Genomic DNA, 12,173 nt, shown 5'->3' with positions numbered 1-12,173 from the left:
TTGAGCTCCTTCAGAAATAATTGAAAGTCGTCGGATATTATTACTGAATGGTGGATAGATGAAATTACTATCGGGAGGTATTGTTCAGGATGAATTGCACCATGGCTTTTCTGCCATCGAGCTTGAGAGGCGCCTCTGTATGCATTGCCCCTGCCACCTCCTTGATCTGAAGGTCTAAATTGAGTGACCTCGCACATCTCTCCAATTGGCCAGGGACGTAAGAGGGAATAATTTCATCTTTCTCGGCAGAGAGGAGAAGAATGGGGGGCAAGCGAGAGGCAGGGCTTGCGGCTTCGCTGCTGGATTCTTCTCTCCAGCGAGCCATTTGGCTCATGGACCTGGTGATATCCCAAGTATTCCAGGAAAGAGGCCATAGATACCGATACGGCAGCCATTTTTGGGGATACAGGCTGATCAACATGTCTTTGATGCTGGACGTGGGCGCCTCCAAGATCAGCCCAACAAGGGGTGCCATTGAGATATTATGGCTTCCATCGGCCAATGTCTGCTCCGAATCTCGACGAGGAAGATACGCTGCAGTTGCTGCAGTTGCAACGGCAGAGCCCAGGCTGTGGCCCCAAAGAACAATCTCAAGATCAGTTCCCGGTGATTTATAGGTCTCTGATACCCAGTTTAAAAAAGCCTGGGCGTCCTTCTCAATTCCAGACTGGGTAGCGCGGCCCGAAGATGTCCAGTAGCCGCGATAGGATAGAGCAACGATGGTATATTCGGTTTCCATATGCCGCGCCTCGTTTGATGCCAGAGTTGTTTCTGACATTTCTATAATTGTGCGTAGAACCTGAGAAAGGAGCGGCAGTCGCATGGGCATCGAACCACCATTCCCCTGGAAATAGCATATCACCACAGATCGCTTTCGTGCAGACTTGGGAAGTGGTCGATCGTGTGTTTTTCGTGTGGCGTGTGACCCATCGCGAGGATTTATGATGCGACCCTCGCAAACAGCTAACTTGACGCCGTCCAGGCTGCGGATTTGCTTTTCCTCCCATCGAACAGGTCTACACTCGACCTCGTAATCGGCAATCTTTTCAGAGCGCGTGAAAGGCGGAAGCCAAGTGAGGTACAAGAGTTTGTCCTGCATGACGACAATCCAGAAACATTTCCAGACCCAAAGGGAGAGCAGCAGTGCGACAAAAATGAGCGGCGGCACAAGCACGGTGGGAATAGCCGCAGTCAATAAGCCCCGCGATCGCATATGCGGATTTGATCGCGCATGTTGAGCGACATTTGTTCGTTTTACTGCACGGCCATGGATGCCGTTTGAGGGGGCGTAACGCGGATCCCGCGCACCTGGACGGATGGCGGCACTGACGGTTCTAGGACCGCGTTGGACGCGCCGCAGAGCCCATCTGCCCAGCATCAAAGATGGTGAAAACTGATTCGATGCAAGTGTTGGATTGGATGCGCAAGAAAGTCGGCGAGTTGACGGACGGTTGACTCAGCAGAATTTGCGCCTGCCTCGGTGGATGGATGGGCGGGGGAGAATGTAAGTATACAACTTGCAACTTACAACTACACAACTACACAAGAATCCAGGGTTCAGTCGGCTTTCAGCGAGCCGAGGTCTTTATAATACACTTCCCGAATTCTATAGCTTGGCTCTATCTTTTGTTTCCAGCGCGTAGTACTGTCTGAAATGCTCCAAACATTCCGGGTTGGCCACGGTGCTGCTGATGGTTTTGGGCAATTCACCAGTGGACACCACTTCCTTAACCAATGTCTCGATCTTTTTGCCATTTACCGTCATTGGGACTTCTGTGACTCCGATGATGAACCGAGGGACGTGCTTGCTGCTCAGTCCCTTACGAATTGCATCCTTCATCTCGAGGGCGAGCCGGTCGCTGAAGGAATTGCCGGGCTGCATCACCACAAACAAGAAAACCGACTCGTCGGAATCATGGGGTCTGCGTCGACCAATACACAAAGTCGTCGAAATGACCCCGTTGAATGGTGCCGATTCCGTGATCGAATAGATATCAGAGGATCCGAATCGGATGCCCTGAGGGTTCAAAACTCCGTCACTGTCCAGAATGTCAGTATCACCTCTTGGCACATACAGGGCTTTTTAACAAGCATATACCTTCTTCCGTGGATCTGCCATCCCTTGGTATGGGGGTTGTAGCTCGCCCAGTCATGCTGAGCCCAGCAGTTCTCGAACTTGTCGAAATACGTGCTCCTGTACTTGGATCCGTCTTTGTCGCCCCAGAAGAACACGGGCATGGACGGGAAAGGCTGGCGACAGACAAACTCACCATGTCTGCCAGTATGTTTGACCGACTCGCCCGTCATGGGGTCCGCCACATCAACATCCTGTCCCAGCATTGGCAACTGAATTTCGCCAGGATACAGCGGGCCAGCGGGGTCAGTACCGATCCAAGAGGTCACCAAGTCCGTGCCACCGGTGACACTGGTGAGATGGACGTCCGCTGGGAAGGCACGATAGAACCAGTGATACTGGTCGGCGCCCAAGTGGGAACCGCCCGTCTGTACCATTCGCAAGGATGAAAGGTCAAACTCCTTTGGGATGCATCGAGTCATCTCCAGCTCCTGCAAATACCGAGGCGAGCAGCCCCAGTACGTCACACGATGATACTCCGCAATCTTTGCCATTGCCCTTGCGGTCGGCCACAGCGGCGATCCGTCGTATAGAATCAGAGTCGGACCCACTGATAGATGGCCGATCATGATATTCCACAGGACCCATGAGGTACTACTGTACTGGAAGACGATATCGTCGGAACTGAGCGAGTTGTGGAGTACGGATGTTTTCTTGTGCTGCAGAATCACGCTGTGACTGTGGACCAGACATTTGGGCTGACCCGTCGTGCCGCTGGTGTAGAGGATATATAGCGGGTGCGAAAAGGGTAGCCTCTTGAATTCCAGTTCATCCTCAGACCGCGATGTTGACAAGAAGCTGTCGAGGCCAGGGAAAGCTTGTTCATGTGTTCCAGTGATTGGAACCAAGAATACTTCGGGCTTGACCTTCATTGCGTGGAAGATGTTCTGGATCTTGGGCACGTTGGACTGCATTTTGCCCTTGTATGTCGACTCGCCGTCGGCAAAAAGAACTTTGGGAGTGACTTGTTGCAGTCGTGAAACACATCCCTGGATGGATCAGAGGCTGCCGGGTTTCTTGTATGGAGGGTCTCCTACCTCTTCGCCCAAATCGGGTGCGATGCTGGTCCAAATGGCGCCAATGCTGGCTGTGGCCAGGAATAAGCCGACGGACCATAAACTGGTCGAGATGATTGCGGCCACTCGATCCCCTTCCTGGACACCAAGTTGCAACAATGCACTTCGGGCTTTTCGGATGTTCTCTCGCAGCAATCCCCACGTCCATACTTCTCCGTCCAAGTCCTGGCCCTCACGAACACCGACAAGTGCGGTTTTGTTCAGATCACGACCCGAAACGACATTCTCTGCATAGTTCACGGTGGCGCCACGGAAGAATTCGGGTATTTTCTCCATCGGTGTGTGTGCATCAAATGAAGTCGTCACCGTCGGGGGCAACGGCGGGATGATCCCGGTATACTGATGAAGATCGATCCAAAAGTCCTGCAGATTTTCCACCGTCCATTGGTGTAGTTCTTGAGACGAATGCAAGTTCTGACTGAATTTCCGATTGATATGCTGACGGTAGATGTTCATGGGGATCCGGTCTTGCGGCACGGTGGGCGTCCAAATAGGACGCGGTTGCAGGCCGTCGCCCTTGGGTCCAGAGTCGGGCATTGTTGGTTCTCAAAAAAAGAGGAAATCCGACAATCAAAATAAGAAAGTTATCCTGGCGTTTGAGATAGGAAACTTTGTCCGTGGCAAGCAAGGAAATAATATAGTATCGGCCGGCGAATATCAATACCTCCCAAGCTGCATGGATAACCCCTCGGAGATCGGCTCTCGCCAACCAGGCTCCCCCGCATTTCGATAGCCGGCCATTCGCCAGAGCCATAGTGATCTTCATAGCTGCTCACGGCCATTTTCGGTGGTCGTCGGTCCTCGTCGGTGTAACTGCTCGGCAAAGGTCGATGTCACTAAGTGGTTTGACGAGTGACGTGGAGAACGGACCCCGCATGTCGAACCGGCAATCATTATAAGACAAAGTGCAAAACAGAGTGGAAGGCCGTCATACGGCAGGTATACTCTCGTCTAGCCTTTTATCGTTCTCGTCAGCATGCCTAAGCCGTTGTCACCTTCTACCATTGACGAGGGTTTCATCCTCTCGCCCCCGACTCTGCAGAACCCAGCAACGGCAGACCGGATCTTTGAACGCATTTTGCAATGTATGTACCTTTTCATCTAGATATCTTTGAATGACTTTCTGGGTCGTGTAGTCTCTAGGATATGCAGGTACTGACCGCGCAACTATAGGGCATCTTCCTCAAGATATACTGGCCAAGATTGCCCCGGCCCTTCACGACTTTGGGTCGGATGCAATTTCAGACAAAACAAATGTCCTCATTGGTAACGCGGAAAGTCAAGAACCCTATGTGAAGGCCCACAACGTTTGGGGTGCCCGATATGAGGCAGACCGTCTAGTGACTAGCACCGGTTGGAAAGAGCTGGGAAAATGGGGTATCAAGCATGGGTAAAGACCTTTATTCCAGAACCGATAGAACATTCTTTCAAATACTGACAAATACCCATGATAGTGTTGTCGGCCTTGGATACGAAGAGGAATTCGGCCCGTATCGTCGCATTGTGCAGCATGCATTGTGAATCCTCCACGTTCTCTCTATATTTTACCGTCCAAACAACTAACAGTGGTAAAGCAACTATTTGTTCTCTGCATCATCTGCTGCATACTCCTGTCCTGTCTCTATGACCTCGGGAGCAGCAAGATTGGTGCGACACCAGCTCTCCGGTGTTCCTCCAGACCATCCGTTCCATGAGCTTTACGCTCGTCTTATCGCCCGTGAAAACAATTGGATTTCTGCACAGTGGATGACCGAGCGCCCGGGTGGCAGCGATGTTCGAAATAGCGAAACCGTCGCGACGTACTCCCCGCTCGCATCCAAGACTGGCCGATTCGGCAACATCGAAGAGGGTGACTATCTGCTATCCGGGTTCAAGTTCTTCTGCAGTGCCACCGATTGCAATATTGTCCTGCTATTGGCAAAGACTGAATCCGGAGAACTGTCTCTCTTCGTTGCGCCGACCGTCAAAGCCGCCGTGGATGGTCAAGGAAAGATCAAGCGAGTATCTAATGGAATTCGCATTCACCGACTCAAAACCAAAATGGGGACGAAGGAACTTCCCACGGCCGAGGTCGAGCTTCGGAATGTGCGCGCACATCTCATAGGGCCGAAAGACCGTGGCATTGCAACCATTGCCCTGCTGCTGAATGTGACGCGCACTCACAACTTTATCACCGCACTGTCGTGCCTTCGTCGGGCTTTGGATATCGCAAAGGCCTTTGCCCGGGCTCGCACAACCATCGATCAGCCACTCTGGACCTTCCCAATGCATTTGAATGTACTAGCCCAGTTGGAAGTCAAACATCGGGGCTGGATGCAGCTTGCTTTTTTCACCTCGTCGCTGTTGAGTTATGTGGACAACGGATTCCCAGATGGCGTGCCAGAGGCCTTTGCTGTGTTGGCCAAGTCCCCCGCCACATCGACTGTTGTCCTGCGGGCTTTCACTTCGACTTCCAAGGCGGTCATTTGCAAGTCTGCCACCCTAGCTTTCCAGGAGTGCCAAGAAGCCATGGGTGGTGTGGGTTATATCGGTAAGTCCTTCTCTCTTCCTACAGGCAACCTTTGATCTGACTTGAAAATCAGATGAACCGGAAGAGCCAGAATTCAATGTGAGTCGACTGTGGCGCGACACTGCCAGTAACAGTGTTTGGGAGGGTACCACCAATGTCCTGGCGAGCGAGACGGTGCGACATCTTACCAAGGGTCAGAATTTGGAGCTGTTTGACGAGTGGATCACCACTGCCATTGCTCGGATCTCCACCGGTGCTTTCAGGGCAACGTTGCAGAACGTCTGGAACCTTCTGAAAGCAAAGCTGGCTCCTGGTCAAGACGGCCAGGGACTGATAGCTGTGCTAGGTGTTGCTCGCCAGATCATATTTACACTTGCCTGGCTGGTGAGCGGCGTCTTGCTCTCATTAGATGCCCAACGAGACAACGACGAAGTGGCTCGCGAAGTTGCTCGGAGATGGGTCCTGGATGGACAAGGAATACCTGGAGAATTCGGGTTCACCGATATCATCTACCAGCGATCGGCCACCGCACAGGACCGAAAGCCAACTGATCATGAACGGACCGAGTGGGATTGTCGCATCGTCTGGGGAACCGATTTACCTTCGAATTCTTCCGCAGGTTATCGGGCTGCCAAAATCTAAGTTGGGGATCGGGCCCGAGTCCTGACCCTGCTACCTCCCGTCGTATAATGCTGGTTGGTCTAAGACCTGGTACGTACAGCAACACACGCCACGGTGAAGAATGATGTAGCATATTGTACATCGAGTAGAATTTATTAGCAGCAAATAATACGGTCTAATGAAATCTTCTAGGGTTTGTACCCCGATTCAAAGAGTAACCGACAAGAGATTAGTATGATTCGCATCTTGCGAAAAGGATCCAAATATTTCTATCGTGGTAGATCACTAAACATGGCTCAGATATTTCGAGTCCTTGGATTCTTTAGCTCAAGGATTATTGTACCTGGCGATAGAGTGCCGAGACCAGTTTTAGCCTAGATTGCAATGAGAATGGAAGAAACCGGAGGGAAGTTCAGTCCCCAGTCTCCCACTCGCCAATCTCCGTTTGTCAAGAACCGCTTCGACACACATCCAACTTTGAATGAAAATCTTGAAGGTACGAGCTTGCGTAACGATCGGGTTCTATCTTATAGAGGGACGCTTATTGTGACCGAGATGCTCGATTGCCGATACCTTGGTGTGCCCAGGTATGATCAGTGACCTCGGTACATAAGGACTGTGAATGTCACCAGTTATAATCATCTACGGTACATAACTTGCAGAATCTTGGAGAATTATGATCACAGGGCTTGCGCTACTAACCTGATTTGACTATTCACAATTTGCTATATACTGTTTCAACCGTGCAGGTACGATGCTTACAGCTTCGAGATGGTCTTTTGCAGAGACCGGTGGCCTGATGCCCGATTCGCGGGCAGTTCGATGCCCCAAGCAATACGGCAATCCCATTGAAGATGATCTTCACCATCGGCATCGGAGGCCCCTTGTTCTCTGACTGTGACAATGTCATGGAAAACCAAATCTCCGACACCTCCCTCGGCGCTGATAACCCAACGGCGGGCGATCTCCATGCTCACGCGATCCTGATCTCTCTGCGCATCGAGGGCCAAGAGTGCACCACACATTATCCAGGCGAGGGTAAACATATAACGGCGGGCATCGGCAAGAATTGCAGTGGGGGCTTTGTTGTTCGTGGAGAAGCGAGCCCGCAAGGATGACCATGCAGCAGTCAAGGCATTGCGGAAGCTTGGAGTGCTAATTGAAGCCAAGGTACGGTTCAACCATCCCGCGAAAATATCCATGTTGCCCGGCTTCAGAAGGAAACGAACCGTCTCGCTGGCCAAGACGTTCGTAGTTCCCTCCCAGATCGAGTTGACTGAGGTATTGCGAAGGATTCGCGAGATGTTGAACTCGGGCTCGTCCGCTTCATCCATATATCCAACGCCACCCATCGCTTCCTGGCACTCCTGAATACCCGCAACGGACATCTTGCTGACTACGGCCTTTGCAGTGGCTGTCAAGGTCCGGAAAACAACGCTGGCCTCTTGGCCAGGACGAGGTATGTGTGCATGCTTCGAAGGCTCGGAGACCTTGTTCTCAACGAGTGCCATTACGGCGATTGTGAAGAAACCGAGGTTCATGCCACCGCGGTGCCTGACCTCCAGGTCTGCGAGAAGGCGCAGATGCATAGGGATGAGCCACAGAGGCTCTCCAACAGTCGATCTGACCTTTGCAAAGCTCTTCGTGATACTCAGGGCGCGACGCCAGCCAGCCAGAGTGCCGACAAAAGTGTGTATGCGAGTAACGTTTAGGAGGGGCGCAATGGTGACAATGCCGTGGTCAACCTCCCCCACCAGGTGAGCGCGCATGTCCTTGAGTTCCAACTCAGCGGTCGGCAGTTCCTTTGTTCCGAGCTTATTCTTCAACCGATGGATTCTCACGCCATTTGAAACCTGACGAGGAATTCCATCGCTCCCGACCACGGTCTTTCGTAGAGGTGCCAGGAACGTGCTAAGCTTTCCGGATGGAGTTTTGGCTAGAAGCAGAGCCACATTGGCATCGGTGGCAGACGAGAAGAATTTGAATCCATTGATCAGGTAGTCCCCTTCCCCGAGAGGATCCGTTTTCGAGTGGTTGGACAGAGGAGAGTATGTTGCCCAGGTTTCGGTGTTTTGAACATCGCTTCCTCCCGCTCTTTCCGTCATCCACTGACCTGAAGTCCAATGATCGTCCTTTTCCGAAGTTAAGTGCTTGAAAACAGCATGGAACGGATGGGTAGATGGCAATTTGGGGAGTCTCGATGCGAGAATGAAAGCGGCACCGTCCGTCATGCTAATCGGACAGGAGTACAGGCCCGAAGACGCCGAATAGAGATAGTTCCTGGAGCCGTGGTCAATTTATGTTGGCAACGCCGTCAAGGGTCCAAAGCGGATCATTTCTTACAGTGCATATTGAACCGTTCTCCGCTCCAAGCCCAGAGCAGGGTTGTATCCTGCCGAAACGACCTTATTGCGAGCTCCCCAGTGCCCCAGCTGCTTCCAACCCTCGGCGGTGACCAGTCGGTCATAGTCATATCGCTTTCCCCAGACGTTATGACTCTTGACGCGAGGTTGGTTTCGTTCCGCATCAGCACTCCATTCGCGGATCTGTTCGGAGACCGCCTCGGCACCGAGTTGGGTCAGGTGCGGCTCTACGGACTGGAGTGTTGCAGGTGGGAGATACCCTGAATAGTGTTAAAACAGATATCAAGGATGAAGATTAATAGGGAAACGAGCTAACATTGCAAGGCCCGTTGAAGACTCGTGTCTGACGTGTACGTGTTTTCCAAGGGAGCCGGTTCCGTGATGTACCCGGTATCCGCAGTCGCGGGCTGCGGTGGCGACGACATTGTTAAAGAGCTAAACGCGGGGAGGACCGGTGTGGAAAATATGGGGTACTCTGAACGTTTATAGCACTAAGCGAACTGTATGTGATTTATGTCAAAGTGAGGGGCGCCGTCGAAGTTTCTTTGCCGCGGTGGCACATCACATTCGTGTACTTGGACCTCGGCGTTCGGTTCGGCGCTGTACTGTGAATGCGTGTCCCACGTTTCGCCGCAAAAGCACCGAGAGGGAGAATTAGAAATACGACATGGAGATACTTATTGTCCCAAGGATCTTGTCTGGAGGTTATTGAATTTCCATTAGGAGTGAAACTTATTAGAGGTCAAGTCTTGTATCCGCAGAGTTCTGGACGGTCGCTTTTGCTGGACACCAGATAGAATGAGGTATGGAGGCTCGTAGTTTCACAGCGTGCGCTTAGAATTACCACGGAGTATTCTACATTTACCTAGGCAGGAGACGAGGGTCCCAATTTAAGATATCACTTTTGGTTATTGTTGCTTTTGAACCCACCACACCAACCGAGTTACATCTCATGTAATGTGTTGTAACCCGTTTCAATCAAGCTGCGAGGGCCTCGGGCATCGGAGCAGATGTGCCAGTAAAACAAACCTCCCAGCTTCGAGGAAGTCACAAACTCTGCCTTCTGCTTCACTGTAGCCGGGATATCGTAAGTGACAAATCCGCCGTCCGCGCCCACACAGGCAGCAGCACCGGCCTGTGGATCGAGCATTTCTTGGGCACCCGGACGCGGCAGATCGCTGTAATCGAAGACACCATCCTCGCCTCCAGTGCCGGTGTACCGCTGACCGGGCCCGGTGCTCCCCAGGAACGACCGGCCATAAACTGGGACCCCGAGAATGAGCTTTCGTGGAGACACTCCCTGCATCAACACGTAATCCACCGCCGAGTAGCCGGAGGTGGGTGTGCCGTAGAGCTGGGCCTGGTGGCCAGTCTCGGATCCCCAAGGGCCCGCAAAGTCGTACGCCATCAGATTGATCATGTCTAGATGCTTCTGTGCTGCAGACAGGTCGATATTGCGCAACGCCCATTGGCCGGCGGGCAGACAGGTCGCCAAAACGTATTGAGGAGCAGGCAGAACTTCTCGCAGCTTGGCGAGAAGACGGACGTAGTCTTTACCCTGCTTCGGGTCCGCGGGATGTTCCCAATCGACTACATAGCACAATCAGCCAAGGTCTAATTTCCATGGATACCATCTCACCATCAATCCCATCCAGGCCGTATTGATCGACCAACGCTCGTGCGGTCCGTGCGAAGGTATCCAAACTGGAGCGACTACAGGCCACGCCAGCAAAGTTCTCACTGCCTTTACCGCCGCCGCCAATGGATAGAATGACCTTCATTTTGCAATACTGCTGCTTGAGTTGAACAAAGGCGCGTAGACAGCCCTCGGTGCCATCCACCGGCATCTGGGTATCAGCCCACTCGTCACTCAGCTACTACCTCGATTAGCACAGATCTCCGCTCAACAACGTACGGCACTTCTTCACTCACATAGACCGTGCCATCTTCCTTCACCCTGCAAGGATCCCAGATCGAGATTAGCGCCTCCTTTATCGATGTATATGACGGATTTGAAGGACGATGATTGGCTACGTACCAAGCAAATGCGTAGAACACGTGGGATATAAAACCCAAACGCAGGGACGAAGGTGGCTGCTTGCGGTAGACCCTCCAGTTCGGATAGTACGCCGCGTTCGTGTACAGAGGCACCTCGTATGAGCCGGCGGCAGTGGCGGGGCCAACTGCGGGCCGCCGGCGAAAGATGTCCCTGGCAGCAGAAAACATGGGGATATCGGAGAAGGAAAGAGAGAAAGGAAAGGCGAGAATTACAGGAAACCGATGTCAAAGTATCATCCAAGAAAGCATGCGCAGTTCTGGTTAATAAAGCGACACGGAAACTAAACTGCGAGAAAACAAATGACCAAAGAGTGTCTTTCCTTTTCTGGCAATGCGTCACGTGTTATGGATTGCTTTCGCACTTCACACGATTGATGGGACTTGGTACTTGGTCCTTTTCGAATACGAGATTGAGAGTCGCATTGCACATCGGGGGACTGTGGCGGCGCTCCCTTCTGTCACGAACGATCGTTCCTAACTACCACGGGACCGCTTTGATGGTGCGGGGCTGAGGGGTTTTAGTGCCGACGAGACATGGAAGGTGGCTGGTTTGGTGGGTGATCTCTGTATCGCGACCAATGTGCGGCCTGCGTCATGCAATTGTGGCCACGACTCGCTCAAGATCTCGGGGCATCCTCAGCGTATCGCCGGGTCCGTTATGAGGCTAGGAGGGACCACTCCAACGCCCCATATAACGAGCAGTGAGATTGGATTAAGACCTGCAGTCAACTCGATTGGGCCATATGCCGTTCGCCGCCCGACGGCCTTGTGGGGGACGAATACACCCCAAGTCTGGAGATTCACGCGCAGGAAGATCACGGGTCATCGCCCCCTGCGAGATCGAGACGGACGTCAGCGCATACTGCGTCAAGCTCGTGGAGATGACCTCGATTGGAGCTATGATGGATACTCGTGGAGACACCGGCCAGGCTAGACAACATTCGCAAAATTTGCTGGATGTTTGCTTTTTCTCTCCCGGTCAAATCTCACCATGGATGACTTGATTGGTTGAGGCTCTTCATCGTGAGGCGGTGCAACGGCCTTCCTGCCCCTTTCTCCCTCGCGATGCATCATCCAAGGGCCAGGCAGGTTCATCGAGGCTTGTGTGCGTTGACGAATTGGAGGCAGGGCAATACTAATCACGAGACACCTCTGTATACCTGTGGGTGTGATGCTAATTCAAAATTAATGTACGTAAGGGGCTCATTGATTCTGACCATTAATCATATTCCAAGTATACAAGTCATTGCAGGAATGACGTCCTTTGTGCGCTAAAAGCATGATGTATTGTCATGGTGCAAATTTGGGGCTTTTTTCACCCTCGACAAAGGCGTCTCCGGGATATCCTGGAAGTAAACTTGGATATTGAACGCGGGCAGGTCGCGGAGCACGTCGATGTTAGTGACCGACTT

General features: G+C 52.3%; 5 protein-coding genes across 5 annotated transcripts; 1 reads left to right on the top strand and 4 right to left on the bottom strand.

Moving 5' to 3' along the window:
• Positions 1 to 67: 67 nt before the first annotated feature.
• N7498_001520 (uncharacterized protein) lies at positions 68 to 1,099 on the bottom strand (the record flags this gene model as incomplete). The annotated part of the gene is made up of 1 exon (XM_058448583.1): positions 68 to 1,099. The coding sequence occupies one exon, from the start codon at positions 1,097 to 1,099 to the stop codon at positions 68 to 70; it is 1,032 nt and encodes a 343-aa protein (XP_058313994.1).
• Positions 1,100 to 1,606: 507 nt separating this feature from the next.
• Positions 1,607 to 3,747, bottom strand: N7498_001519 (uncharacterized protein; the record flags this gene model as incomplete). The annotated part of the gene is made up of 3 exons (XM_058448582.1): positions 1,607 to 2,039; positions 2,099 to 3,123; positions 3,172 to 3,747. 3 exons carry the CDS (start codon positions 3,745 to 3,747, stop codon positions 1,607 to 1,609), a joined length of 2,034 nt encoding a protein of 677 aa, XP_058313993.1.
• A 439-nt stretch (positions 3,748 to 4,186) lies between these two features.
• N7498_001518 (uncharacterized protein) lies at positions 4,187 to 6,361 on the top strand (the record flags this gene model as incomplete). Its single annotated transcript, XM_058448581.1, has 5 exons — positions 4,187 to 4,295; positions 4,384 to 4,600; positions 4,665 to 4,727; positions 4,785 to 5,740; positions 5,793 to 6,361. The coding sequence occupies 5 exons, from the start codon at positions 4,187 to 4,189 to the stop codon at positions 6,359 to 6,361; spliced, it is 1,914 nt and encodes a 637-aa protein (XP_058313992.1).
• A 737-nt stretch (positions 6,362 to 7,098) lies between these two features.
• Positions 7,099 to 9,128, bottom strand: N7498_001517 (putative acyl-CoA dehydrogenase; the record flags this gene model as incomplete). Its single annotated transcript, XM_058448580.1, has 3 exons — positions 7,099 to 8,620; positions 8,684 to 8,963; positions 9,020 to 9,128. 3 exons carry the CDS (start codon positions 9,126 to 9,128, stop codon positions 7,099 to 7,101), a joined length of 1,911 nt encoding a protein of 636 aa, XP_058313991.1.
• A 518-nt stretch (positions 9,129 to 9,646) lies between these two features.
• Positions 9,647 to 10,929, bottom strand: N7498_001516 (glycoside hydrolase family 18 protein; the record flags this gene model as incomplete). Its single annotated transcript, XM_058448579.1, has 4 exons — positions 9,647 to 10,293; positions 10,343 to 10,577; positions 10,636 to 10,660; positions 10,742 to 10,929. The coding sequence occupies 4 exons, from the start codon at positions 10,927 to 10,929 to the stop codon at positions 9,647 to 9,649; spliced, it is 1,095 nt and encodes a 364-aa protein (XP_058313990.1).
• Positions 10,930 to 12,173: the final 1,244 nt, after the last annotated feature.

This window comes from Penicillium cinerascens (assembly GCF_028974065.1).
Source record: "Penicillium cinerascens strain IBT 15544 chromosome Unknown contig_16_segment0_segment0, whole genome shotgun sequence".
Classification (NCBI taxonomy): domain Eukaryota; kingdom Fungi; phylum Ascomycota; class Eurotiomycetes; order Eurotiales; family Aspergillaceae; genus Penicillium; species Penicillium cinerascens.
Note: the sequence above shows the minus strand (reverse complement) of the source record. Positions and strands in the feature narration are given on the sequence as shown.